This window comes from Notamacropus eugenii, chromosome 6 (genome assembly GCF_028372415.1).
Source record: "Notamacropus eugenii isolate mMacEug1 chromosome 6, mMacEug1.pri_v2, whole genome shotgun sequence".
NCBI lineage: Eukaryota > Metazoa > Chordata > Mammalia > Diprotodontia > Macropodidae > Notamacropus > Notamacropus eugenii.
This window is the reverse complement of record NC_092877.1, coordinates 7,758,734-7,786,694: the sequence shown is the minus strand read 5'-3', so window position 1 is coordinate 7,786,694 and position 27,961 is coordinate 7,758,734. Positions and strand designations below refer to the sequence as shown.

Here is a 27,961-nt window from a genome sequence, read left to right as displayed (position 1 = left end):
AACAGATAATTTTTAAAAGCATCAAACTGAATTAAAAGAGTTCAAGTCTCTTGGCTCAAATGAATACATCTTAAGGTATTCAGAAATACATTTGTAAGTGTGCCTGTGGAATCACCATTGGCTGAAAAATCATGATGAATGGAAAGAGGGAGAAGAAGATTTTAGAAACTGCAGATTGGTAAACAAGGCGTTGATCTCTTCAAAGAAGGGAGAGGATTTAGAAAAGATTGCTGAACAAATGGCTTTGAGAATTTGGAGGACAGGAATGGTGATTGTTAATGTCTACAGTGAGGTCACGAAAGTCATTTCTAATCTTTATCTTTACCGTATTAGAACAATCAATGGAAAGTAGATATAGGAGTAGGGAGGGGCTAGAGAGGTAGGGAACCATGGCCATGAGCTGCTATCTATACTGCCAGAGAGTTTTCTTAACTGGAAAAATGGTGTACAAGAATGAAAAAATCAAAATGTTTTAAAAAGTCATGCTAAACTAACCCTGTTTTCATCTTTTTCTCTTGGTTTAGGACTGTTTAAATGCTATACATACCAATGCCGCTAGCAGCATGCCTTGATTTCAATAAGACATTTTACAATATGAAAATATGTGTTATCAGTGGTAGTAGTGGGTTCGCAGTTGGCAGAGCAAACTTACCCATCAGTGTCCTCAAAGAGGGACGTGTCCAGTGGTATGCCACAGGGCTCTGTGCTTGACAGCTCTGCATCTCCTTTAACATTTTAATCAGGGATTTAGATGAAGAACATAGAAAATTCATTTTTCAAATATTCAGAATTCACAAAGCTGAGAATGATCATTTCTTTTAGTTATGAACATAATAGACTTTATATTTATTTTCCTTCCCCTTACAACTTACAAACGCAACATACAAAACCTGACAGTTTTCATCACTGGATGTCCAACATGCTGTTAAACATCCCAGTGCACAGGACTTTAAATTTTTTTACTTTAGATTTCAGTAGCTTTACCTGAATAGACTATCAATGAGAATTTTGTTTTCAAGCAAAAGCGGGATTATTCAAACAATCCCAGAAGTGCAGAGAACGGCCACAAGCCTGTGGCTTACAGATAGCCACCTACCCTAAAATCCAGTGAATATTTTCCAGTCAGGAGAAGGGTTAGAGGGAAAAAATAATAATCATATTTGGGGACCTCAGTGCTGGGGAATGAGTACTAAGGCAGTTGGTTGATAGTCTACCTGATACTAACCATAGAAAGGTCTGTTATTTTACAGTACATAATAAACAGTGCTGCCAGAAGGTGTCTAGAAAGCATAATTAAAGAGAATGAATTCTTGGGTCAGAAACTAAAGACCTTAAGGGACACAAGTAGCAACTTCCTCATTGCCATCAATGGAAGACAAAGGCTTTGCAAGAGAGATGAAAATCTGGGAAGCAACTAACTGGTTACAAAAAGGGAGTCAGAAAATTGGGTGTACATTTCCCACCTGAGGTTAAAATAGAGGAATAGTGGATTCTTGCCAAGGGAAGGTAGTAAGTACACCCCTTCCGAGTTCAGATCACAAGGTCCAGAGGAAATGCACCACAGGGTCCCGAAATAATGGGCTGAGCCACCATCAGTGATCTTTGGAAAAACACAAAGGACGAGAGAAATGGCACAGGACTGGAGAAGGGCAGATTTCTCAATTTTTATTTTAAAAAAAAAGGAAGAGGATGGAATCTACAAACTTTGATTCCTGGCAAAATTCTAAATTTTATTATTGAAGACGTGGTTGATTAGTGTCTAGAAAGGAAGCGGTGATCCCAGGGAACCAGTATGGCTCTACCAAGAGGAGATCATGCCGAACGAACCTATTCTTCCCTTTTTGATAGGTTTTAAACTGGTAGATCAGGAGGTGTTATCTCTGTAGCATAACTGGATTTTAAGTAAAGCGTTGGACAAAAAGCCCATTGTTATCCTTGCAGAAAATATGGGGATATGGGATAGATGGTTATCTAGTTAGATGTTTCCAAAACTGGTGGAAATTATAGTCATTAATGACTTTGAAGTCAGCTTGGAAGGAGGTAGAGTGAGGCACGATTCTGTCCTTGGTCCTGTGCTGATTAATAAGTAACACTTTTAGCAGTGGCTTGAATAAAGGTCTAAATGACATGTTTATCAAATTTGCTGATGATAGGAAGTGGGTAGGAACAGCTAGCACACCAAACAACTGAAGCAGGATTTTAGTAGGCAACAACGAGATGAGTCGAAAAAGGAAATTTGGTAAAAAATTAATGTCTTACACTCGGATTCAGAAAATCAACTTTTGAAAAAAATGTTAATTTATGGAATAAAATAAGCATTTCCATAACATAGTACAATAAAAAAAGATGATTGCCCATGAAACTGCACGTCTCCTAAGCACAATCTGCTGTTCTTTTCAAATATATAACAAAATTATGATGTAAATTATTTCTCTTTCTTTCTTCCCCCCACTCCGCTTCTCTCTAGTGATGGCTAGTGATTGGAAACAAATAAGAATGCCTGTCTGTGTGTATGTGAAATTATTCTGTACATTCTTTTATTCATCAGTTCTTTCTGTGGATGCAGACAGCATCCTTCTTCATATGTCTTCTGTGGTTAATTTGGGCATGTATAATAGGCAAAATAACTTGTTTAGCTAAAGTCATTCTTACAACAATACTGCTCTTACTGTATACAGTGTTCTCTGTTCTGCTTATTTCACTGTTCATTATTTTGTGCAAGTCTTTCCATGTTTTTCTAAAATCACTAAAGCTCATTATTTCTTATAGCACCGTAGTATTCCATCATAATCATATCCCACAACTTGTTCAATCCTTTCTTCCATTGATAGGCATCGATTTAAGGAATCATCCATTTATACCAATTCTTCCAAACGTTTTTCATAGAAATTAGTGTTGAATTTTATCAAAAGCTTTTTTTCTGTATCTATTGAGATAATCATATGATTTTTTTCATTTCTACTTCCACAACACATTCAGGACTGTGATAAAAACTGAAAGACGGTGACTCCACTGCCCCTAGTGACAAAAGGAGTTTATTATAAAAATCCCTGCAGATCTTTTCTATTTTTTGTCTTTTTGTGGTCCTTCCAGTTTCATCTTTAAGTGTTTTGGGGGTGGCTTTACTTGGTTGTGCCTTTCCCCAAGCTTTCTTTAAGTATATTTTTCTTTTCACTGTGTTTTTCCCGTTTTGCAAGCCAATACTGTTCACAGTCTTCTGCTCTGTAAAGGAGGTTATATTCTAAGCCATTTTTGCATTTGACTGCCGTCTCTCTCTGCTTGGGAAGAAAATCAAGTGTTTGCTGGCCAAGGTGATTTCTAAGCTCTAGGTTTCCTCATTATAGCAATTGATTTACATCCATTAAACTTCCATTAAAAATTGTCATAGTCATTGTTGGCTTCCATTTCTCATATTGTGGTATCATTAGTGAAACATCCTTGATGTTTCACTAGGTCAGGTTGTAGTTGTTGAAATTATATGCCATGGTGTTGCATAGGAGCTAAAAGAAGTGATGCCATCTTAGGCATAATGTCTACAATGAGGCATTCTGCATTTTGCCCTAGTCAGAGCATATCTGGATGGTTCTGGGCAGTACTACATTTTAAAGAAACACATCCATGAGCTGGGAATGAAGCAGGGGACAAAGACTAGAATGCCGAAGGTCCCCAGTATCATGCTATATCAGGGTTAGTCAAAGGAAGTGAGTGTGCTTGCTTTGAAAGAGATGACTACTTCAAGGGGACCATGCGAAATATGTTTTGGTTTTTTTCAAAATGTGTTTTCCTGGGGGAAAAGGACTAGCTTTGTTGTGCGTGGCCTCACAGAGTTTCAGAGAAACAGATGTAGACTTGAAATAAGAAAAAATTTCCTCAAAATGAGAGCTATGTGATCATGGAAGATATCACCTCCAAAGGGAAAGGATCTCCCATCTCATCCCCCACCCCCACCCCATGAAGGTCTTCAAGCTAGAGCAAGGTGACCACCTGTCTGGTAGGTTGTAGAGAGGATTCTTGCTCAGGCATGAAATGGAAGTTCCTTCTAACACCGATTCCCTAAAAATCTGTGAAATCAGACTTGAAGTCTCAGCACTGAGAGATGATCACAGGGTCATCTGGCGCCATTTCCAGGAGGTGTTCTGGGTTTATTCCTGTTCCTTCCCCTTCCTTCTCCACCCCGGCCAGCTGTCTGTCCACTATATCATACTGCCTCTTTTATTTGAGAAATGGTTATATAACTCTGTGTGTGTGTGTGTGTGTGTGTGTGTGTGTGTGTGTGTGTGTGTGTACGCGCAAGATGTAATCCTGAATCTGCAGAAGATATATGTTTGTATTGTTATGTTTTTGCATGTTAATCTGCAGACCCTTTTACATAAACTCCCCAGCCCTGACCCCCTCTCCCCCACAGGATGGAACCGTTGTCCTCTGCAGTTAATGCTCTGATTTCAGAGACAATTGATCTTCATTAATAATTTGTGGTTTCCTGTCTATTGATAGTCAGTTTTCATTTTTGGTGATGCCATCCAGTGCCTGTCAGGTTCAGTATCTTCCAATTCTCTTATTAAAGGATATGTTCTGTCTAAACCTATATCAAATTGCTTACCATCTCAGGGAGGGGGGAGGTAAGAGAAGGAGGGAGAAAATTTGGAACTCAAAAATTTTTTTAAATAATGTTAAAATTGTCTTCACGTGTAATTAGGGAAAAAAATAAAATGTGTAATTTTTCAAAAAAATTTTAAAGAATTAAGCTATCAAGAAAACCATACATTAAGCTTAAAAAAAGGGATATGGTCATAACATGAAGACATGAAACTTTTGAATCCTTTCTCCTTCATTTCTAAATCCTGGACTAGATTTTCAGTATATTTATTGCTGTCTTCCCAGCACTCATCTTGAGTATAAAAGTCCCCAAATATCAGTAAGTACTGACCGTTGGAAGGACCTTCTTCATCCTTTGTAGTAAATGTTGACCCAGTTAACAAGCATTTATTAAGTACTTATTTACTAAGTAACAAGTATTTATTAAGTACACAGTACTTAAGGCTAAATCTGGGGGTTCAAAGAAAGGTAAAAACAGGTCTGCCCTCAAGGAGTTTGTGTTCGTATGCTCCATGTGAGCCCTCCAAGGAGAAGAGATCAACTGCCCCGTAAAATGACATTCTTGTAACCTTTGAGCACAGGACACCACCATGTCCTCCCGCTCTTTCATCCAGAAGAACCTTAACCTATCCTTTCAGTCAAGCTCTACCTTTGTTATGTCTTCTGGGCTTATTTACAGTGGCAGTGTCAACATTAAGGTTATTTACTTCCTGCAAAAGTAGATTCATTCATTGGTTGATGGATTATAAAACAAAAAGAAAAACCCCTAATAAACTGGGCAGATATAAGATGTAAAAAACTGAATTAACAGCAGTTCATATAATAAGGACCTGAGAGTTTTAGATGACCACAAGCTCCATATGAGCCAACGATAATATTAAAAGTAATAAAGCTTCATTCATAAAGCTATTGTGCCTAAACCTAGCATCCCATGAAGTTGGATGGGGAAAAAATTACATCTTCATTTTCACTAATCTCTAACTGAAGTTTAGCTTTTTATTCAGTTATTTTAAAATATTCTGAGGAGTCCATAGGTTTCACCAAACTGGCAAAAGGGTCCGTGACACAGAAAGTGAAGAACTCCAGTCTAGAACAAGGGAGATGATGGGTCTCTTGTACTCCCAGCTGGACAGATCACACCCAAAATACTGGGTGTGGGACACCACATTTTAAGAGGCATGTTGGCTAAATCCAATGGCCTTTCCTCAGTCTCCCTTCTCCTTTATCACTTGGTAGTGTTGGATGGCCTCGACTTTCTGGGTTATTGTGATACCACTCTCTCTTAGTTGTCATTCTCCCTGTCTGAACACTCCTTTGCTGGATCCATTCATGTGCTAATCTAACATGCATGACTGTAACCCATGGGTCTGGCCAGGGCCTGTTCCTCCATGTGAGATTCTCATCCTTGTTCACATGGCTCCCGAGTCTCCATACTCAGCTCTCATCTCTTAGCCGAACACCAGTCATACATGATAGGGTTACAGACAAAGAAATGAAAAGGACCAAAGTCCATCAAATCCAAACCTCTCCTTTTACAGATAAGGAAACAGACCTAGAGCAGTTTAAGGCTTACGCACAGTCACATGGGAAGTAGCCGTCACAGGTAGGAATTGGAACCACCTGCTCCATCTCTAGGACCCAGCACCATCTTACCTCCCACCAACTTCCAGCTATGCACCTGTACCTGAATATCACACAGGCATCACCAATTCAGCACATCCAAACATAACTCAGTATCTTTCCCCATGACCCCACCCCACTTTTGGTCCAGGATACCCCCATCCTTCCAGACATAGAGGTCTACAGTTCCAGAGTTATCATCAGCTCTTCCCCTTTCCCCACCCTCTCTCCTCACTGTCAATGAAGCATGTCATAGTGGGCACGGCAGTCATGTACACAAAGCCTGGAAATGTGGGCTGAAGGCAGATTGTGCAGGGTTTAAGGGTCAAGCTGTGAAGGTTGTATTTTATCCTCTAGGCAAAAGTTTCTTAAGCTGAGTGCCTGGGAAGAGAGGGGTGTGAGAAGCTGGTCACACTTGAGCTTTAGGAAAAATTATTGAAGTCTAAATCTATATGTGACCTGCCCATGCTCCCAGTTAGTCCCGTCCCCCCAATCCTTGTCCAGTGTAACAACATAGGGATATTCATAAGTGTTTATAGTAAGCAAGGCACTCTACAATGCCGAAGACCTACTTTCTACCCATCTCATTGAAATTCCTTCACATTCTTGTGTTTTTCATTGGAATTCCTTTCAGGAAAGGCCTGATTCTTTTATTTGTTCAGACTATGACCCATGGAAAATACCCTGGCCTCCCAGAATGGTACCAGTGAGAGGTATCAATATTCTTCATTTGAAAGCCTCATTACCTCCCACTCTGCTGTATTTCTTTAGCCAAAGCTAGAGTTGCTTTCAGTATGAGTCATTTTCCCCCCCATATCCCTCAGCTGGAGAAGGAAGGTTGGATTTCGAGCCAGAGGTCCTGGGTTCAAATCCTTGTTCTGCTTCTTATTGTACCTATGTGATCCTGGCCAGGTCATTAAAACTGTCTGGGCCTCATTTCCATCATATCCATAAAACAAAAGTATTGGATAAGAAAAGATGGCCCTTCCAGGACTACAGGCTCCATAGATTAGTCTTCCTTTTGTCTCTTAGCACTGCAGATTCTCCTGGGGTGTGCACTTATATTCTCATTTGTGTCACATTTTTCCCGGGACATGGCACCACTACCCACTAGATTATAAACTCATGGAAAGTGCCTTATTTATCTGTGGTGTCTCCCCAGCACTTTGTGCATTGTACATAGGAAATTACGTATATCATATATGTGTATGTATGTGTGTGTATAAATGTGTATATATAAAAATAGAAGGATTATTGAAGAAGTGATAGGTTTGGTGAGGGTGCATGACATCAAAGGATTTCTCCTTTCCCTCACCCTGATCCCCCTTAAATCAAGAGCAGAGATTTTTCACCCAGCCTTGCTTGAGTCACAGGCTGGAGTCATTGGACAACTTTTCCTCCTGGTGCTTCACCAAGATTTGGTTAGAGGTCCAAATGGTGAGGATTCAGAAGAGCCTTCTCCTCCACAGCCCACCTGCTGGGTCTGAGACCATCCCCAAGGCCCAACCCTCTCTCTAGTCTTGCTCCTTGACAGAGATAATGACTTTTCTCATCTTTCCCCACCCAGGAAAAAAGCATGATTACGAAAGCCTGGGGTGGCCAAGCCCTGACGAGTGTGTAAAGCTCCGTCGGGTGGAACTTACCACTGTGGCTAGCACCTGGCTCGCTGTCTCAGCCAAAAACATCGAGTGAGTATCACACAGTTACCACCGTCAGGTTCAGGCATTCCATTCAGTTGGCCTCTGGAATGGCCATCCTCACTGGGGCCCATCAGAAGATCCACTGCTTCTGTGACTACTGGCCCAGGGGCACGTATGCAGAGCTGAGCCCAGTCAAGACACTGCCCCAGAAATCTGCACTGGTCTCCAGGGGTGTTGCCAAGTCCTTTCTCTCATAATCCCTCACAGACTGACCTGAAGTGATAGAAAAACTTCCTTGAATGTCACTGAGGGTCAGATCCTGCCTTGTAGGAGGCACAGAGCTAGGCATTTTTTGCTGACTTAAGGCAGTTGATAGAACACCAAATACTGTTCCAAATACTCACGCTCACTGATCTACAAAATGCACTTGATCATATCAATGCTTCATACACTAAAAAGCTAGAAATGCGTCTCTTTGTTCATTTAACTGCATGCAGCCGCTGAGCCAGGTGGGGGGACACCCGTCAGCAAGCATTAACTAAGCACCTACTGTGTGCCAGACTGTACCGAGTGCTGGGGCTACAAGGAAAACAAAAAACACACTGCTGCCCTGAGGGATCTTGCATTTTAATGGTAGACACTTGGACAGAAGTAGGTACAGAGACAAGGGAATCTTGGGGGAAGGCACCGGCAGTTGGGGAAACTAGAAGTTTTGAAGGACGCAAGGGGATCTAGAAGGGGAAGGTGAGGGGGGAATACATTTGGGTTTTCTTGGCAGAGATACTAGGGTAGTTTGCCATTTCCTTCTCCTGCTCATTTACAGATGAGGAAACTGAGGCAAACAATGTTAAGTGATTTGCCTAGTCACACAGCTATTAAGTGTCTGAGGCTCGATTTTAACTCAGGAAGATGAGTCTTCCTGACTCCAGGCTCTGCACTCTGTGCACTTTGGGGCCACCTGGCTGCCCTTGTGGTTATATGACCTGACCTGTTGGTGCCTGACTCCCTGGAGACAGGCTCTGTATTGTGACTCAGAGGAAGGCATCCCTTGTGAGGATCTCCCATCCACTGGCTCCTCTGTAAAGAGGGAAGGAAACAGAACTCATTGAAGACTCCAGCACCCCAGATAGCGCAAAAATAAAACTGGGAATCGCCACCAAAGCTGAGAACTCCCGGCTCCTTTAATTTCCTCTTAACCTATTGGTGAATCCCTCACTTCCCTCAAGACAGCTCAGATGCCCCCTCCACGTGGAGCCTTTCCCAGTCTCTAGGCTGCTGGTGCTTTTCCCTAAGGACCTCCCAGCTTCTCCATGTGTGTCTTGCACATTCCTGAATACGTGTCATCCCCCGCACCACCTCCAACAGAACGTCAGCTCCTCTCGGGCTTTGTATCCCCAGTTTAGCACAGTACCTAGTACTCAATGTTTAATCAATGCTTGCTGATTGACTGACTGACTGATGCATGCCACCTTGCCCCTAAAGTTCACCACATGACCTGCTTTGGTTTTACACATTTCAGCATCACAGAGCACATAGACTTTGCTACACAGCTGCAGGAGCCAGCCACGGAGCCCCTCTGCAATAGCAATCTCCCTGCCAGCATGCACACCTTGGACCACCTGCATGGAGTGGCCAATCGAGCCAGCCTGCACTACACGGGCGAGAGCCAACTGAAAGAGGTGAGCTCCACATAGGGGGTGATGGCTGGAAACAGAGTTCAGAGAGCCTTTAGCCTTCTCCATCTGAGGCTCCTCACCGTGGCTATAGGTGGGCAAGGGCCAGCTGGTACAATTACATCCTCTTGTCTGTCACCTGCCTTGTTTCAAGCCCAGCCTGCTTCGATGATTGTAGAACCCTTTTCATGGCTGGGAAGGGGTGGGGAGACCAAGGTAGATAAGACCTAACCTAGCCATTGGCCAAGGAGGTTTTGGAAAAAAGCAATGGTAGTGAGCCCATCTTTGGACATTTTTGATCAAATGGAGCCTTGGTAACTTGGCCTAGACCAGCCTTACCCAGAATGCCTTAATAATTAAGACCATGGGAGAATTGGTATGAATGAATGAACGAATGGATGGATGAGTAAATTCTATAAGTATTTACAGTGTGCTAATCCCTGTGCTAAATCCTGGGGGTATAAATAGAAAAGTAAGACAGTCCTGCTCCCGAGGTGCACACATTCTAATGGGGCTCCCACAACTGGGGCCATTTTCCATTGGTCACACAGCTACTAAGTAACAGAGCCAGGATTTGAATCCAGATCCCTTGGACCCTAGCTTCTGTGCTCTATGACAGTGCCTCCTCCCCACCAGTTTCTCCCTGCCAGGGTCACAGGGCTTTTGTGTTCTTTTCCCATTTTCATTTCTCTAATCCACCATCTCTGTCTACCCATTCCAGGTGTTACAGAATCTTGGCAAAGACAAGTACCCCCAGCAGTCATTTGAACAAATTGGCACTCGGATTGCCAAAGTTTTGGAAAAGGTGAGTCACCCAGCCAGGAAGCTAGGACTGTGTCCCAGGGCTGCTGACTCCCCGACACTGAAAAGTAGCCATTAAAGGGTCTCAAGGCTGAAAGGGTGCTATCAGTTAACCCAACTCAGAATTCAAAAACTTCTTCTCTTTTGCATTTCTAAGACCTTGGATTGTGACTCCTCCCTGGGCAGTTTTTTCTTTTTCCCAGAATGGACACTTGCTATGGGAAGGGGAGAGAAAAAAAGTTTTAGGGCTGTGGCTCTTAACCCAGAATCTGTGAACTTGGGGGTTTTAAATTCATATAGAGAGACAGATAACTATTTCAATATAATTAGTTGCATATGTAGTTCTATGTATTTCCTATTATGCATTTAAAAACATTCTTAGGAGAGGGCTATAGGCTTCAGCAGAAGCGTCCACGACACAAGAAAAAGGTGAAGAGATCTTGAGCAAGGGATAGTTTGTACTTAGAGAAGGTTAGGAGACCACCCTTACCCATAGGTTTTGCATGGATATTCTGTGGCAGGTGGGAATCTCCTGTTTTCTTCTTGAACTCTTTAGCATCAACAGCAGGAAGAGCCTGGAGGGTTTCTGGACCCTTCCCAGCTCATCACTGCAGGGAGATAAAGGTGTGTCCTGGGTCCTCATAATAAGACCTCACAAACTGCTCCCCATAAAATGGAGAGCTTGGGTGGACTCTGTCAATGAAGTGTGTTTTCCAGGAGATGTCACCTTCTACCAACCATTCCCTTTCAGAACCAGACCTCCTGGGTCCTCTCCAGCATGGCAGCCTTGTACTGGAGAGTGAAAGGACAAGGGAAGAAGGCCATCGATTGTCTGCGGCAGGCCCTCCACTATGCCCCACATCATATGAAAGTGAGTACAGCACATTCTGAAAAGAGCCAGGCCAGTCTGGGCAACTTTCTGTTTCCTGGTTCTTAAAGTCATCGTGTGAGCATGAGTGTGAGTGTGTGTATGAGTGAGTGTGTGTGAATAAGTGTGAGTGTGTGTGTGTGAGTGTATGAGTATGTGTAAGTGTGTGTGAGTGTGTGTGAATAAGTGTCAGCGTGTGAGTGTGTGTGTGAATAAGTGTGAGTGTGTGTGTATGAGTGTGCATGTGTGTGTGTGTGTGAGTGTGTTTGCTGGTTTTTCACTTCGTTTACAATCTCTCTTGGTGGGGGTGGGGGTGGAGAAGGTGTTTCTGCTTTCCAGGCCTGTGATTTCACCTACAGGAGGAACTCCCTGTGTGTAAAATTCCCTCCACCAATGCATGGAAAAAGAGTAATAGCTTTGGAATCAAAACAGCTGGGTTCAAACCTTACTTTTCTTTCTTCTTCCTGACATGACCTTGGGCAAGTCCTTTACCTTGCCGGTACCTCAGCTTTCTCATCTGAAGAATGAGGGAACTGAGCTCTATGGCCTCTGACCCCTGTGAACTTAGCGTTTAGACCTTTAACCCCCTCTTCTGCCTTCGCTGCCCCTCCAGAAGCTGAAAAAACTTCTTCTGATCAACGAGCTTTTATCCTTTTAATGTGCCCACCACACTTAGAGAGCAGCGGGAGATGGCCCTTCCCCCCTCAGCTCAGGGAAGCCGCTCTGGTTCTCTTCCTTTCTCCAGCCCATGAGGATCCATCATTATCCACTGCACACACCCCAGACCTGGTCCTGAGGTGGACCCACTTCCATTGGTTAGGAGCATGATTTTCTTTGTTCTGGGAGCCCTTCCTTGGCTTTGAATGACATCACTGTAGACAGACAGACAAAGCCAATTTACCATCTCTCATCAGTAGCCCTCTCCTGCCTTTTCCTGCATTCGTCCTCCAGGGTAGTGCACTGGACTTGGAGAAAGAACCTGGGTTAAAGTGTGACCCTGGGCAAATTACTTAGCCTCTCCAGACCTGAGTTTCCTCGTCTGTAAAATGAGAGAGGTTTTACTTGATGGCCTTCTAAGATCTCTTCCAATTCTTTCATCCTATGACCTCAGTACAGTGTCGTATACACAGCCATTGTTCAGTTAATATTCATTTCATGGACTAATGAATATTGGTAACATTATGGTGACCTGGATGAAGCTCATCTGGTTCTTCATGCCTTGTTCCACATACACCTGCCAACACCAACACCCACCATCACAGTAATGTCATCTCAAGGGGAGGAAGACCAAGGATCATACACCACTCCCTTGTCAATCAGCCAGCATGTATTAAGTACTTACTATATGCGAGGCACTGAAGTACACCAATGTGTAGAGCGCCTGTTGAGTGCTAGGAAGATACAGTCTGATGAGAGAGTTACAGTGGATAAAGATACAGAGTAGCTACATCCAGACAACAGTCTATCTAGCAATGCGTGCTGTTGCAGAAACAAGTCAGGGTCCAAGGCTTTTGGCAGCCAGGGAACTTGATCATTGGTTTCTATACAGTTAACATAGAATTTGGTGGGGAGGAAAAACCAGGATATAAGGATTGAGACACCTGGTTTCTTATTGGTGGAGAAGATCAGGCGACACTGAAGCGAAAGGGAAAGAGGTGGTTTCTGGGACATTCCTTAAGTCAAGTGACCAGAGGGAAGGAGAATAATCTTGTGCTGCTCCAAAATCAGGTGACTTACAAGCAGCTAGAACAGCTTCACAAAATGGTAGAAAAGGCCAAATGGAGTCATTAATGATGTTTTTAGTGTAATACATGATTTACTCTCCACCAGATCTACACAACACCACCAAATGGTGGCAGTTTCTACATCCACCAAACCTCTCTTCTACCAGCACTCCAATATGCCCAATGGGGATGCCATCTCAGTAGACCACTTCCATGTCCTAATATGAACTCTTCCTCATGTGGTGGGAACACTTCCCCTTGCTTTTCCTAGTATCACTTGCCCTCACTTTCTTCCTTAGTCCCACAGTGTCCCAGTCTCTATAGCTGGTTTCCCCAACCATTAGACCTCAGTGAAATGGTTCAGGGACCACAGGTGATAGACCCATCTACCATAACGAATAACTCACATATAATCTATGGAGGTATGTGCAGATCATGGCACCTAGAGATGATCTGACAGTGGCACTGTTGAGGACTAGCTCAGGATGGAAGTGGTAACCCTGTCATCCTCCCATTCCTCACCTCTTTCCTCTCTCTACCCAGGATGTGCCCCTGATCAGCTTGGCCAACATCTTGCACAATGCCCGGCTCTGGCAGGATGCCATTGTGGTAGCCACCATGGCCGTAGAGATCGCACCGCACTTTGTCGTGAACCATTTTACTCTTGCTAACGTCTATGTGGCCATGGTAAGTAGCAGCAGGGTCCCAAGTAGGGGACTTGCCTAACCTGTCTCCAGCAACCATCTCTTCAGATGCAAAGATCTGTTTCCTTTTGTCCCTCATGGTTATAATGTCTGAGCTGGGTTTCATCTTCCTCCTGTGTAATGTGAAGGAGTGCAGCTAGGTCACCTATGGGGTCCCAGAATTAGTGACAGGGCAAGGTGACCTGTCAGTCTGTGTTCTGCCTCTGAGTTGCCAGGACTGAGGCAGGGAGCAAAAGGCCTGTTCCTGGGTTATAGAAGGTGGGTGGGAAGAGGAGCCCTTAAATGTTCAAACTTAACTTAGAAAGAAAACCAACATTTTCTAAATTCACAACCGTAATTGAGATTCAGTGTTTAGGGCTGTGAACCCACTGTTCTTTAGAGGTTCTGAAATTAGAAAGTACTGTCTCCAGCTTCACCTCCTTCAGTGACGGCATCTGCCACACTTCCCCTCTGGTGGAGGGCAGGGTCCATACTTTCTCATGTGATGTGATACCTGGCAGTAGAAGCTGCTTCTTTCCTTCCAGACCTGAGGTTGGCCACATCCCACTTATCCTGAGAGGACATCGAAGGGGGATTGCCACTAGCCACATGGACCTTTGAGACGTGGCAGGCAGTGAGGGAAATCAGGGGTGGAATGTTTTTATTCCTCACATGTGGTCATCTGTTGCCATGCAGGAGGAGTTTGAAAAGGCCATGATGTGGTATGAGTCAACACTAAAACTGCAGCCCGAATTTGCACCCGCCAAGAATCGAATCCGGACCATCCAGTGTCATTTACTGATGAAAAAAGAGCGACGTTCTCCATAATCCTCCTCTTCTCCCTCCCCTTCTCTCGCTCTCTTTCTCTCTCTCTTCCTCATGATCTTCTTTTTTTAAAGAAAGAAACCAATCATTGTCCAGTATCTGCTCTTAATGAGGCGTGTGATGATAAGTGGGGGGATTAAGACAGGGGTTTGGATTGGTTCTTTGGGTTTCTTTCCCCACCCCTACCCCCTCACCTCCCTGCCTTCCTCTCAGAAAGAAGCATCTTTGGAAACAGTTGTTCCAAACAGAAAATGTAGCTTAAGAAAACTCTGTAAATAACTGAGCTGAGAAACTTCCGGACATATCACATCCCTAAACACCTTTCAGGTTTTCTCAGTGGTCCAACCAGCTCCCCCTTATGGAGGGTGGTGGGACAGTCCTGACAATTATCTGCTTCCTAACGTAGCATCTGTTGGTGGAAATGCAAAAACCCATCCCTACACCAGATAACAAGAAGCCATGTCCAACTGTCCATCCATTGGAAATTCATGCTTTTACCCAGTCTTGTCCAATTCATGCTGCTGTGTTACAAGCCCAGAGGTAGTTTGCAGGGGGGGATCGGGGCGGGAGGGGGGAAAGTGACTTAAAAAACAAAATCTTTGAAAAGGAAAAAAAAACCTTAGGAACATCCAACCTTTTGTAATGTTATCTATGTTGGGGGGTGGGTTGGGAGGGAGGGACTGAGACAAGGAAAATCAGCGATGTGCAACATCTGAACCATTTGTATTTTGATCACAAAACACAGGGAAGCCAATAAGTTGAAATCTTATATAAGAGGTGTTTATACGTGTATGTGTGTAAATATACATATATGTACACACATATATACATAGAGATGTCCACCTGCATACAGCTATGTATATATATGTGTGTGTATATGTATATTTGCAGACCTGAGTCTGTTTTACTGAGTTTTTTGCTCACTGTATTACCCATTTCGGAAAAGGATGCCAGTGTAAACTCCCTCTCTCTGAGGCCTTCTGATCTTGGGCAACTCCAGGTGAGCTGCCTAGAATTGTTCCAGTCTAAATGGAGCTTTTCCCTTTGTTCTGGAGAGGACCAGAGCCTCCAGACCACGTGAAATCTACCAGGGCACGTACTGAGAACAAAATAAAGCTGTCTGAGCAAAATACACGTCCTCTGGTTGTGGTCTTTTCTTTTATTTCCTTCCTTAACCCCAGATGAATTGGGTACCTGCAACGCCCTGCTCTTGCCTCTGAGCTGGATCCACAAGACTTAAAACAGCCTTCTCCTTCTTACCCACAACAGAAGGTGAGGGCCAGACCAGACAGTGATCCAGCTCCATGGTCTGTTCCATGTTCAACAGACCCATCTCTGACAGCAAGCTGGTGAAGATTCCCTTTACCTTTCCCCAACCCCCAATCAGAAATGGAGGATTTTTACACATAGTTAACATTCACACTAAAAAATCATCTAAATCACAAAAGAAAGCTGTTCCTGTCTCAGTTCTCTTTCTTCATTGTGCCCCATAAGCCACTGTGTGCTCCCTGACCAGTGGGCCTTTGGTGACACCCCAGGAAAGGTTAGCACTGGTTAGGTTCTCCCTTGAGTTTCTAGATTTCAATAAACCCTGAGGTTCTTGGAGGACTTCCAACAGATGCCAGCCAGCTGGAAGTCTGGAGTTCCCTCTTATTTAAGAGATACATGAGGTAGAGTCCCAGGTTCTCCCTCTCCTAAACAACAATCCCACTAGGCCTTAACAGGCAACCTTCTTTCTGGAGTTCTGCAGCCAAAGAGTTCTTCACTCTGCAACCTGCCTCATAAGTCTGGATTTCACCAGGCCAGTCCCTTGGTCAAGAGGCATTGCCTATAATAGTAGTCCCACACATGAGGTCTTTGCAGCTTGTTAGGGAGTGCTAGGGTTGATGTAGACTTTGAGATGCTGAGTTATACGGTCCCTTCTCAACATGATCCAAGTTAAGGCTCTCATTGATTGCCTCCCACCTAGACTCCCACTTAGCCTTTTTAAAAATTAAATTGTATTTGTTCAGCCAATGAAAATCTGCCTTCTTTCCCTCCCACTTTCCTCCCCCATTAAGAAAAGAAAGAAAACTTGTAAAAATGTGTTACGAATACATACATGTTCTTGCATTGGCCACATCTGAAGCAAATATCTCCATCAAGTCCATCGCCTCTCCATCAGAAGCTGGGCTGAATATTTTATCTGAGTCACGGTCATGCAGCATAATCTTCTAACTGGTTTCCATCTCAAGTCTCCCTACCCCATCCATCTTCACTCTACTGTCAGATGCATTTTTTTAAATCATGTCAACTCCCCTGCTCAAAGAACTCTTGCCTCTGGGAACAAATATGACTTGTCTAGATATAAAGTTGTTCACAACACAGACCCTCCCATCCTGAACTTTGGTGCTTGTCTTAGATATCCTCCCCTTGGAACACTGGCCCAGCTACACAGGGCTTATTGGAGTTCTGCCATGAGATTCCATCTGCAGTTGCCATGGCTTTGTACTGGCTGCCTCTCATGAGGAGACGTCAAGGAATCCTTCACCCCCACCTCTCAGTTTACCCAGATTCCACATAAATCCTGCCTTCGGCAAGAGCCCTTTCCCAGTCCTCCTACCTTCTCTAATAGGGCAGCTAGGTGGTGCAGTGGATAGAACACCAATGCAGGAGTCAGGAGGACCTGAGTTCAAATCTAACCTCAGACACCTGACACTCACTAGTTGTGTGACCCTGGGCAAGTCACTTAATCCCAATTGCCTCTTCCTGGGTCATCTCCAGTCATCCTGATAAATATCTGGTCACTGGATTCAGATGGCTCTGGAGGAGAAGTAAGGCTGGTGACCTGCACAGCCCTCCCTCACTCAAAACAAAGTCAAGTGCAAGTCATGTCATCATTTCTCTGATGGCATGGTCTTCTTTGGCAATGAAGGACAAACACACACCTTCTCTAATGCCTTCCTCGGGTTATTCTCCCTCTGCTCCAGCCAGAACATAGCATGTGTACCAGTGCTAAGCACAGCGCCTGGCACTTAGTAGGTACTTGATAAATGTTTATTGATTGACTGACCTATGAGGGAAGGGGAGTAATGTATAATGAGCCTGGAAAGTGATTGGAACCAGATTTCTAAGAGCTCCCATTTAGGAACTGCTCTAATTGTTAGGAATTTTTCTCTGACAAGCTTCTATACCCTTTGCTCCTAATTTTTCCCTCTCTTCTCAAAGAGAACAAACTTAACTCCCTCTTCCACAGCTAGCTGCCAAAGTCAATGGAGAGAGTGCTACATCTGTAGTCATGAAAATCTGAGTTTAAATCTTCCCTCAGCTACTTAGTAGTTGTGTGACCCTGGGCAATTTACTTAACCTCTCACTGCCTCCGTTTCTTCCTCTAAAATGAAGATAATAGTCCAGGGTTGTTGTGAGGATCAAGTGATTTGTAAAGTGTTTCACAAAGTGTAAAGTGCTTTATAAATGCTAGCTATTGTTTTTAGGAGAAGGAGGAACACCAAATTTAATGAGATACACTTCAGGGTAACTCTCTGTGGCTCCATTCACCATCCTTGTGTCTGCCCGACCAAGACTCCTCCTCAGCCATCATTCCTACATATGTTGTCTCCCCTGGTAGAATGTCAGAACCTTGAAGGCAGGGTCTCTGGTGATTGGTTTTATTTCCCTAGGGCTTAGCACAGAGTGAGCTATTGCCAGATAAATGCTTTTTTTATCCACAGAATCATACATTTAGAACTAAAAGGAAAGTTAGAAATCATCGCATCCACTCCCTTTATAGAGAAGGAAACTGGGTAGCACCCGTGCTAAGTATCCTAGTGGGAGAATTTGCTGGTTTTGATCCCACCTGAGACACTTACTGGCTATGTGATCCCAGGCAAGTCATTTAAGCCCACTTGCCTTAGTTTCCTTATCTATGAAATAAGCAGGAGAAGGAAATGGCAAATCACTCCAGTATCCTTGCAAAGAAAACCCTAAATGGGATCACAATGAGTCAGACATGACTGAAAACAACTGAACACACACAACACACACACACACACACACACACACACACACACACACACTATTAGGGTAGGCAATTTCCACTCAGTCAATGACCAAGTGCTTAGCAAATGCCACCTGTGTGCCCAATCCTGAACTAGGCACTGGGGGAGAGGGGGTAAGGAAGTATAAAGATGTGGTCTTTGCCTTTCAACAGTTTATTTTGAAAGACGTTCAAGGAAAGTGCAAAGGTGGAGACTGAGAGAAAGAAGGCCTAAGTCCATCCTTAGATGGGTAAGGTCAAAAGTGGTGTGAGCCCTTGACCCTGACAGTAATCATCAGCCAAAGAACAGGGAGATAGCAAGGGGTGCCAGGGGTGGAATCCAAGGGAAAGGATCTTCATCCCCACCTGGAATGTGGAGGTAGTGGTGCTGTGGTTATTAATAACTAAGCTCCCAAATTCTGATTGCCCCACCCAGCCCTGCTCCTTGGCCACCTGCCCTCCCAGTTAGAGGTAGTGGTATCTGAACTGAAATTCTGCAAAGCCTTCCCTTTTCAACGTTGACAGCCAGCTGCTGGACTCCATGCTGGGATACCAAATATGTTACAAGTTCTCTTTTGTGTTTGGACTCTGAATTCCAAACCCTGACTCTTCATGGGGAAACCTACACTCTGAATAGACAGCCCTAATTGTCCTCTCCCTGTATTTGGCCAGAGACAGTGTGGTATAGTAGAAAGAGAGGGGGATTTGAATTTCTGCTCTGATACTAAGTATCTGGGCAAGATTCATTCTGTCTGGGCCTCGGTGAAATGGGAGTAATTACATGTGCACCACTGACATCATGGGTTTGTGGGGAGGAAAGGGCTTTGCCAAGCACTATTTCAGTATGAGCTGGGTTTTTTTCCTGCCCTATGTCATAAACAAAAACTTTTGTAGTGGTTCTGGTTTCCAGAGCACCAGGACCTTTAATTGTCAATTAATCAAAGAAATTTATGCCAAATACCCTTCCTCATAAACCCTGGAAGTACCTAGGAAGATGTCCTCTGACTCTCTGAAAGGAGGCTGAGAGCTGCTTCTGGTAGCGGAGGGCCCCAAAGACAACCCAAGACATCAACAAGATTGCTGAGCTCCATCCCACTGTGAAGGGCCTAGAGTTTTGTGGGTGGGTCTCTTTTTGTACCCCTGCTACTTGGACCCCTGTACCTAGAGAGAGGGGATGGTTTGAGAGAGCAGACATCTTCAGAATGGTGTGGGCGGCACTGGGCAAAATTGGCCCTGGCTCATTTTGCAGGGAGAGGCCCATTGCTTTTCCAATCCTGCAGGTGGCATCTGGACCTAAGGTTGAGCATCGGTGGGCTGAGCCTGGGCAGCCCAGGTGGTGATGCCTCTGTTCTGACAAAAACCAACAATGTCCTTGAGGAGCAAAGATGAAAAACCAAGGTGCATTGGGGGAGAGGAAGCTGACAAATAACAAATAGAGAAACTGACAGGGCAGAGGGAAGGCTACCCCTGCATTTCATTCCCATCTCTCCAAATGGGAAATTCCCAACCCTCTCCTCCTTGCCCTCACCCCTCCTCACAAGTCCCTCTTGCTCCTTGGGTTCCCTTGAGAAAGAATTCTTTCTCCCTGCAAAAGACTTGGCATTTAAGGATCAAGATTATACAATCACAGATCAAGAGCTCAAGCGGGCCTCAAAAACCATATAGTCCACACACACACCCATTTTTACAGATGAGGGAACCGAGATCCAGGGAGCTTCTGTGACTTGCTTCAGGTCACAAAGAGTAAACAGGTTGGATTTGAACCCACATCCGGACTCCAGGAGAACACTCCAGTGTTTTCTTCACCATATGACCCTGCCCCTTGGGAAGTTAAATGAATTGCCCAGGGTCACCCAGACTGTGTGTCAGACAGAGGAGGACATGTTCCTGGAAGATAGAGCACTGGCAGAGCTCCATTTCCCCTGAGGGAAACTGAGCATCCTCTCTGTAGCATATGTTGGGACCTGTACTTTCTGTACTTTGGAATGGTCCTCTCATCCTTGAAAACTCAACCTAGTGACCCCAGGATCACAGATTTAGAGCCAGAAGGGACTTGAGAAGCCATAAAGTCCACCTCCATGCCTCATTTTGCAAACGAGGGAAATGAATCCCTGAAAGATTAAATAATTTGCCTAGGATCACAGAGGGAGTGAGTACTCTGTCCTCATTGTCCCCAAGGAACACTAGCTACACGGTTCATGGGATACTCTTGAGGAATTGGGTTGTTTCTTCTCTAATACCAAATTAACTTTTACAAAGAGATATTTACTTTAAAGACAGCAACAAGAGAAATACAAATGCTCCTTTCCCCAACATCTGGGGTTCCACTCTCTCCTACGCCCTCTAGATCTGTGGGGAGAGGTTCAGACTAAACAGTTTTTACATATCATTGGTTCCACCAATTTTATGTCCAAATGCTCCATCTCAGCCAGATTAGACCTTGACTCATTTATTACCGGGCCAGGTGCCCAAGGTTACTGGGCTGGATGTAAAACATGGTGAGGTCTCAACTACTGGACTCCTGGACCTCAGGTGGCTCACTCTCCTGTCCTTTCAAAACACACAGGTTGTAGCCTCCAATTTTCTCCACCTAAAATCAAAACAAATGCCAAAGAAACAAAGCAAGCTTTATATTCATGAGGCCACATGACAGCCTTCTCCTGATAGCACTGTCACCCTGGAAGAGGTCACACAAAGGAGTCAAATCCAAAAGAGAAGACCAAGAAATGTACCCTTGGTTCTGGCTCCACAACCATAGTCTGTCAAAGACACCACCGCAGGGTAAATGACTGCAACCAGTTTCAGAACATCTATCCACACCTGCATTCAAGTCTCTCCAAGGTTATATATCATCACCACACTTCCCAATCTCTTACACCTAAGGAATTCTATCAGTGGCTCTCTGCTCATGTTTACAGTGGCTAGTCCCATCAAAGTATATGAGACAGGATTTGAACCCAGAACTTCCTAACTCCAAGTCTAGCACTCTATCCCTGATGTCACCTAGATACTTTAATTCAGATTGCAATTCAAAGCCTTAGCTTCTTAGGATACACAGGCAGCTAAGGTGGCACAGTGGATACAATGCATCTTTAGAGTCAGGAAGACTTACCTTCCTGAGTTCAAATGTGACCTCAGATACTTCCTAGCTGTGTGACCCTGGACAAGTCACTTAACCCTGTTTGCCTCAGTTTCCTTATCTGTAAAAATGATCCGGAGAAGGAAATAGCAAACCACTCCAGTCTCTTTGCCAAGAAAACTCCAAAGTGTCATAAAGAGTCAGACATGAATAAAAATAACTGAACAATGACAAAATCCATAATCAGCGGTGGAAACTAATTCCAAGTCTTCTTGGCCTTTTAAGGCCAGCTGAAGAAATTGTTACAATAAACATCCTGCCTTTCAAGCTGATGACTTGAAAGGGAAATCTCATTCAAAAGGTTTGAGTTTGTTTGCAGATTCAGGGTAAACTCTGAGCCCTAGTAAGGTAGGGACTTTGTTTATAGCCTGAGGATCTTAAAGATCTAGGGGGATCACCAGATCTGTCTTTCAGTATTAGAAGTGGTCAAGGAATTAGTTTTGTTCTCTTTGGCCCCAGAGGGAAGAACTTTAAAAAAAAAAAAAAAACAAGCAGGAAGGGGCAGAAGCACCAGCCTAATGATTGGAGCTGTCCAACACTGGACATGCTGCTTCACGAGAGAAAGCCTCACCTCCAACCTTAGCCCCACTCCTAAAGATCTACTCACAGAGACCTGAAATCAGAGACATTGTAGAGAGTACCAGGCAGGTATTATTTCAATTAAGTGGCCTCCATGATCTTTTGTGGCTCAGAGATTCTGTGACTTCAATTTCTACATCTCTAGGTCCTCCTTACCCAGAATCTAGGACTACATTAACACCTAGTAGGCATTCAGTAAATAAGATTTGTTGATGGTTCATTGAATAATAATCTTCAGTTCTCTGGTGCCCCTTTGGACAAGAAGGGAATTTTCCCATGCAGTTTCCCTGCCCCTTCTGCCAGTGCTGTATAATATACTAGTAGCTGGGCTCTCTCCCCAAGACCTTGGCATTTTACATTCTGTTAAGATAGGGACTTGTGTATCTTTGTATCACCCGCACCTAGCACAGGGCTTGACATATATCATGAGCTTAATAAATGGCCATCGAGTTGCCTCTGTAGGATCCTTTGGCCAACTCTTTCAGCAGGTGGAGGTGGGGCAGCATGACGTCAGAGTGATTTCTCTGAGAGAGGTAGACCAAGAGCAGCCTCCCCACCTGAAGCTGTTTTTAGGGGCCCAGCCTCTTCCCAGGGCCCACACCCACCATTGGTGGATGCAGCAGTCATCACTAGGAAGGAAAGCTACAATAATAAAAAATAAATAACCATGTGGCCTCACAACCACAAGGGGGAGCTAAGAGGACTGGTCTGGGAACAGAAGGCCAGCTCCAGGACTGAGTCCACCTGCCGCATCCAAGCAGACACCAACATGGGAAGTGGGTGGGGGGCCCAAGTGGCACCTTTGCTCCCAGAATGTTTTATATGTGGATGTGTCAGAATGAGAGGGGAGAAGCTGCTAAGCTGAGGTTGGGGAGCCTAAAAGACAACCCAAAATGCAGCTTCCTTCATCACAGCTTCATAGGATTTAGCCATAGTAGAACCTTTGGAGATCTTTAAAGATGGGGAAACTGAGGCCCCCACTGGTAAAAGAGAAGAAATATAATAGTTGAGCAATTCTGTCTTCTCCCCTTAATCCATTTTTCTAAGATGACCTCACCTAGGATGCTCATCTGCCTCAGTGACTGGGCCAGGCAGGAGGCAGCAGGTAAACAAGAGAAGCAAGATTACAGCTTCATCCATTTTCTTTCAGTTAGAAGATTCTAGTTTGGAAGGGACCACGGAGATCACCTAGGTCAACCTCTCACATTTTATGGATAAGGAAACTGAGGCCCTGATTCAAAATCCTCTTCTCTTTCCATGAGAACAGCAGAGGCAGTGTGGTCTAATAGAAAGAGCATAGGATGGGGAGTCAGGGTCAAAACTCTGGGTTCTAGTCCTGGCTTCAGGACCAATTGTCTGTGTAACCATGGGAATCCAATTGACCAAGCATTGGCTACACCCCTCCAACAAAACCTTTAATGTCTAGGTTGTGCTGGGTACTAAGGAGATAAAGACAAAAAAAAAGACACAAAGCAAAAACGAAAGGCCACAGTCCGTGCCCCACTGGGTGCTCAACAATAGTTAACATTTCTAGAGCAAGTTAAGGTTTGCAAAGCATTTTCCATGTGCTATTTCACTTGATCCTCATATCCACCCTGGGAAGTAGGTGCTTTATCATCTCCATTTCAAGGATGAGGAAACTGAATGACTTGCCCAAGGTCACACAGCTAGAAAGCGTCTGAGGCAGATCTGATCAAATCTTCATTATGCCACCTAGCTAGCTGCTTACAGATCTTGGGGAGAAACAACATGGACAAAAATCAATATATACAAGAAGTCATTGGGGAGGGATCCCAGATAATGGGAGAACCAGAAAAGGCTGCTTTTAAGGAGGTGGCATTTAAGTTGAATCTTGAATGGAGCAGGGGGCGGGGGAGGTCTAAGACAGAGAGACAAAGAGAGAGGGCATTCTGAGTATGGGAAAGACCCTGTGCTGTGCTAAGGTGAGGAGGTGACAGATGCAATGTCCTAGCTGGGGAACAGCAAATTGATCAGTTTCACTGGCCTAAAGAGTGTATAAAGGCAGTGATATGTAACAGACCTCAAAGAGAGGATGGAGTCCCTAGGGAGCCCTTTATCCACTGGTGAGTTTTTCCCAGAACCTCCATTTTGGGGAAGAGACCAGAGCCCCCATTCCTCCTTCTCCAGATTTTGCCTCTACCCTACTCTGCTATGAGCTGCTTCTTTCATTGATGAGTTTCTTCCTGAGAGCTCCATTTTGGGGAAGGATCTCAATCAGCCATCCTTGTATCCCCCTCACCCCTCCACTCTTATCTCCCTTTTCATGTGACATCTTCCTCCATTAGAATATAAGTCCCTTGAGGGTAGGAACTGTCTTTCATTTTCTTTTATTTGTATCCCCTTCAGCTGGTCAATTGAAGTTGGGCAATGCTGCAACTACTTTCTCCTCCTTCTCCTCCTCCTCCTCCTCCTCCTCCTCCTCCTCCTCCTCCTCCTCCTCCTCCTCCTCCTCCTCCTCCTCCTCCTCCTCCTCTTCCTCCTCCTTCTCCTCCTCCTCCTCCTCCTCCTTCTCCTCCTTCTCCTCCTCCCCTTCTCCCTCTGTCCATATGGGGGAGTCATACCCTTTCACATGGGCACTTTCTTCAAAGGAATATAATTTTTGATGTCTTACTGGGATTTGGAGGCTGGATTCTTTTTTCTTCTCCAATTATTCATGCTATTTTTTTTTTCAAAAAAGCTAGGACAGTTAACTCTTTTGTCTCATGTAGTTTTTGTTTATGACTCCTTGAAATGTAGCTCTGAAAACGAGGCTTTGATGAAGTCATTGTGATTCAAATGGAGCTCTTTGGCTATGCCTTTAAACCCAGATCACTCTAGCTTTCACTAACTGGCCACTGATAGGTACTAGCTGGAGCCTCATGTGTTCATAGTTTGGATTTTGATGGCTCTGAGTGAGTATAAATAGCCCAGTTTTAAAAGGTCAAGGTCTCCCACTGCATCCTGGGCCATCACCAGTCCTCTTGATTTATGTCTTGCCACTGGGGTCCCAGATGACTCTGATGACTCCAGAGAAGGGAGTGAGGTTGCTAATTTTGCACAGCTCACTTAAATCCAATTCACTTGCAAGTCAAGACATGACCCTCCTGAAGACGTTGGTCCTCTTTCAAGAATGAAGGACCACCAACAGCTTCCTTCAAGTCTCATCTTCAAGTCTCCATCATCCTTAATCTTAGCGCCTTCCTTCTGTTGGTTATTGTCAACGTGTCTTGTCTACATCTTGTTGCACACAGTTGTTTGCATGCTGTCTCCCCCTTTAGACTACAAGCTCCTTATGAGCAAGTATTATCTTTTGCAGTTGGTACAGTAGACAGACTGCTGGGTCTGGGGTGAGGAAGACCTAATTTCAAATCCAGCCCCACATGTTTACTAGCCATCTGACTATGGGAAAGTCACTCAAGTTTTGTTGTTTGCCTCAGTTTCCTCAACTATAAAATGGGGGTGATAATGGCACCTGCTTCACAGGGTTATTGTGAGGATCAAATGAGATGAAATTGTAAAAAGTGTCTAGCACAGGCACATAGTCGTCTGACTGCTACAAACTTGACCGTCTTTAACAAGCATGACCATTTCCCTGTATAAACAGGAACAAGAAAAGAGGACTGCACACAAAACTGTGACTCTCCATTCTACGTGGCTTATTTTCTAAGTAAATTTCTCATTTACCATGGTCGTTCCAACCCTGTCCCCGCCTGCTCCTCTGTTTACCTTCTGAACTTCCTTCAGGAAGGGTTCCTCTAGGCTCTGCTTCACTGTGGGCCAGGCATTATGCTAAGAGCTGAGGCTACAAATGAAAAAATGAAAATTAAAAAAAGAAACAGTCCCATCCTCAGGGAGTCCCTCCCTTTCTGTCTCATTTCCACTCTCCTTGGCTGACTCCCCTTCATCAGTCCAAGACTGGGGAGTGAGTCAGCAGGCTCTGGGCTGCTGGTTCCTAGAAGAAAACACCTCAGAAAACAAAGCGGGCACCTGTTTACTTAGGGAATGACCCAGGCAATTGTGGCATAAGGACAGAATGGAATATCTTCACTTCCTAAGAAAGCCGGACTATGAAGAATTCAGAGGATCATGGGAAAACCTTCCTGCAGTGATGCTGAGCAACTGGTACTTAAAAAAGCCTCACTAAGACATAATTACTATGAATAGTCTTGCTCCTGAATGAGAAATGAAAACATGGATCTCCCAGTTTTTGTTGGAGGGAAATAGAAAAGTGGGACAAATACTGACTTAGGAGTTAGATCTGAGTTCAAATCCTAGCTCTACTATTGCTTCCCTGTATGACCTTAAGCAGGGTACCTCCCTACCCTGGGCCTCAGTTTCCCCACCTGTAAAATGAGACAGGGCAGCTAGGTGGTTCCATAGAACCCTGGGTCTGGAGTCTGGAAGACTCATCTCCCTGAGTTCAAATCCAACTTCAGACACCTACTATAGGTGTGACCCTGGTTAAGTTACTTCATCATGTTTGCCTCAGTTTCCTCATTTGTAAAATGAACTGGGGAAGGAAATAACAAACCACTCCAGTATCTCTACCACAAAAACCCCAAATGGGGTCACAGAGAGTCGGACATGACTGAAATAACTGAACAACGACAAAGGACAGAATGAGGCAGTCTTTAGGTAATCTCTAAGGTCTCTTCCATTCCTAAATCTCTGGTGCTACGAAGGCTGTATACACTCGCAGGCTCATTTAGTTGGTGTGACTTTACTGCTTTTCTTTGTCACTAGGGAAAGAGTGAAAGGGATGTACCCAGAAATTACTTCTCTGTGAAAACAAAAGGGAATTTTTTTTTTTGGAGTTGGAAATGAAGAAGACCCAGAGTGAATTTAATGCTCTCTCTTGCAATATGCCAGCCTGGGACTCCTTCCTGAAGGGCAGTCTCATCTGCAGGTGATCAGGCACCAAGCCCACCCTCCCAAGCCCTTCTCCTCAGGATTTGTCTTTCAGAATTCATTCTAAAGCCTGGAGGCCCACGGAGAAGCCTCCGCTTGTGGTTGCTATAGTAACAGCACCATGATTTCAATGGGCTTCTCACCCTGGATCTTGCAGCTCCTTAGCCCTCCCATCAGTAAACCTTCCTCTCCCAGAGTGGAGCAGGCAGAAGCAAATCTGCCTTCTCTTAATGACCACCCCTTGGGTTTGGGTAGGACCAAAGGGGAAGAAAACCCATCTGTTTACCACACTAACAATATGCTTCCCAGGGCCTTGGAATTCCCAAATCCTAGTGATGCTCAGGGAAGGGATACAAGAAATATAATAGTAGCTGACACGCAGAGCCCTTTAAAGTTTGCTGAGCACATATCTTATTATTTGCAATTTACCAAAAAGGAAACTGAGGCTCAGGGGGGCTAAACTGTGAGCATACTGCCTTCGAGTATCTCAGACAGGATTGGAACCTATATCCTCATGACTCCAGTCTAACATTCCTTTCACCCCACTATGGAATAAAGCTGCCTAAACACTATGAACCACTCAGTGAAGTCTGGAAACTTCCCCGTTTGCAGACCCACCCACTTTTATGGGTCCCTGGCACAGCAGTCAAGCATGGATTGAGCACCTTCTGTGTGCCAGACATTGGGCTAGACACTGGAAGTACAAAGCAAAGCCCAAATGGTCTCTGTCCTCAAAGAATTCATATTCTTAAAAGGGGTAAAACATGCAGATTTCTAGGTATGTGCAAGACAGAGTCGTAAGAGATGCTGGTCGTTTGAAAGGAGACAGCATTTGAGCCTGGGGACCAGGAAAGACCTCCTGCAGAAGGAAGAATTGAATGGGGGTCAGG

The 27,961-nt window shown here is 44.4% G+C and overlaps 1 protein-coding gene across 4 annotated transcripts in view; it reads left to right on the top strand.

Annotated features, from left to right (window-relative positions):
- The window catches only part of TTC17 (tetratricopeptide repeat domain 17), a 109,996-nt gene extending 94,432 nt beyond the window's left edge, over window positions 1-15,564 (top strand). For all 4 annotated transcript variants that reach the window (XM_072618442.1, XM_072618440.1, XM_072618439.1 and 1 more), the window contains 6 exons: window positions 7,784-7,904; window positions 9,376-9,535; window positions 10,251-10,334; window positions 11,082-11,201; window positions 13,466-13,609; window positions 14,302-15,564. In XM_072618442.1, the coding sequence (XP_072474543.1) occupies window positions 7,784-7,904; window positions 9,376-9,535; window positions 10,251-10,334; window positions 11,082-11,201; window positions 13,466-13,609; window positions 14,302-14,433 (761 nt within the window). In that variant the 3' untranslated portion in view covers window positions 14,434-15,564. The remainder of the gene's footprint in view (window positions 1-7,783; window positions 7,905-9,375; window positions 9,536-10,250; window positions 10,335-11,081; window positions 11,202-13,465; window positions 13,610-14,301) is intronic.
- Window positions 15,565-27,961: the final 12,397 nt, after the last annotated feature.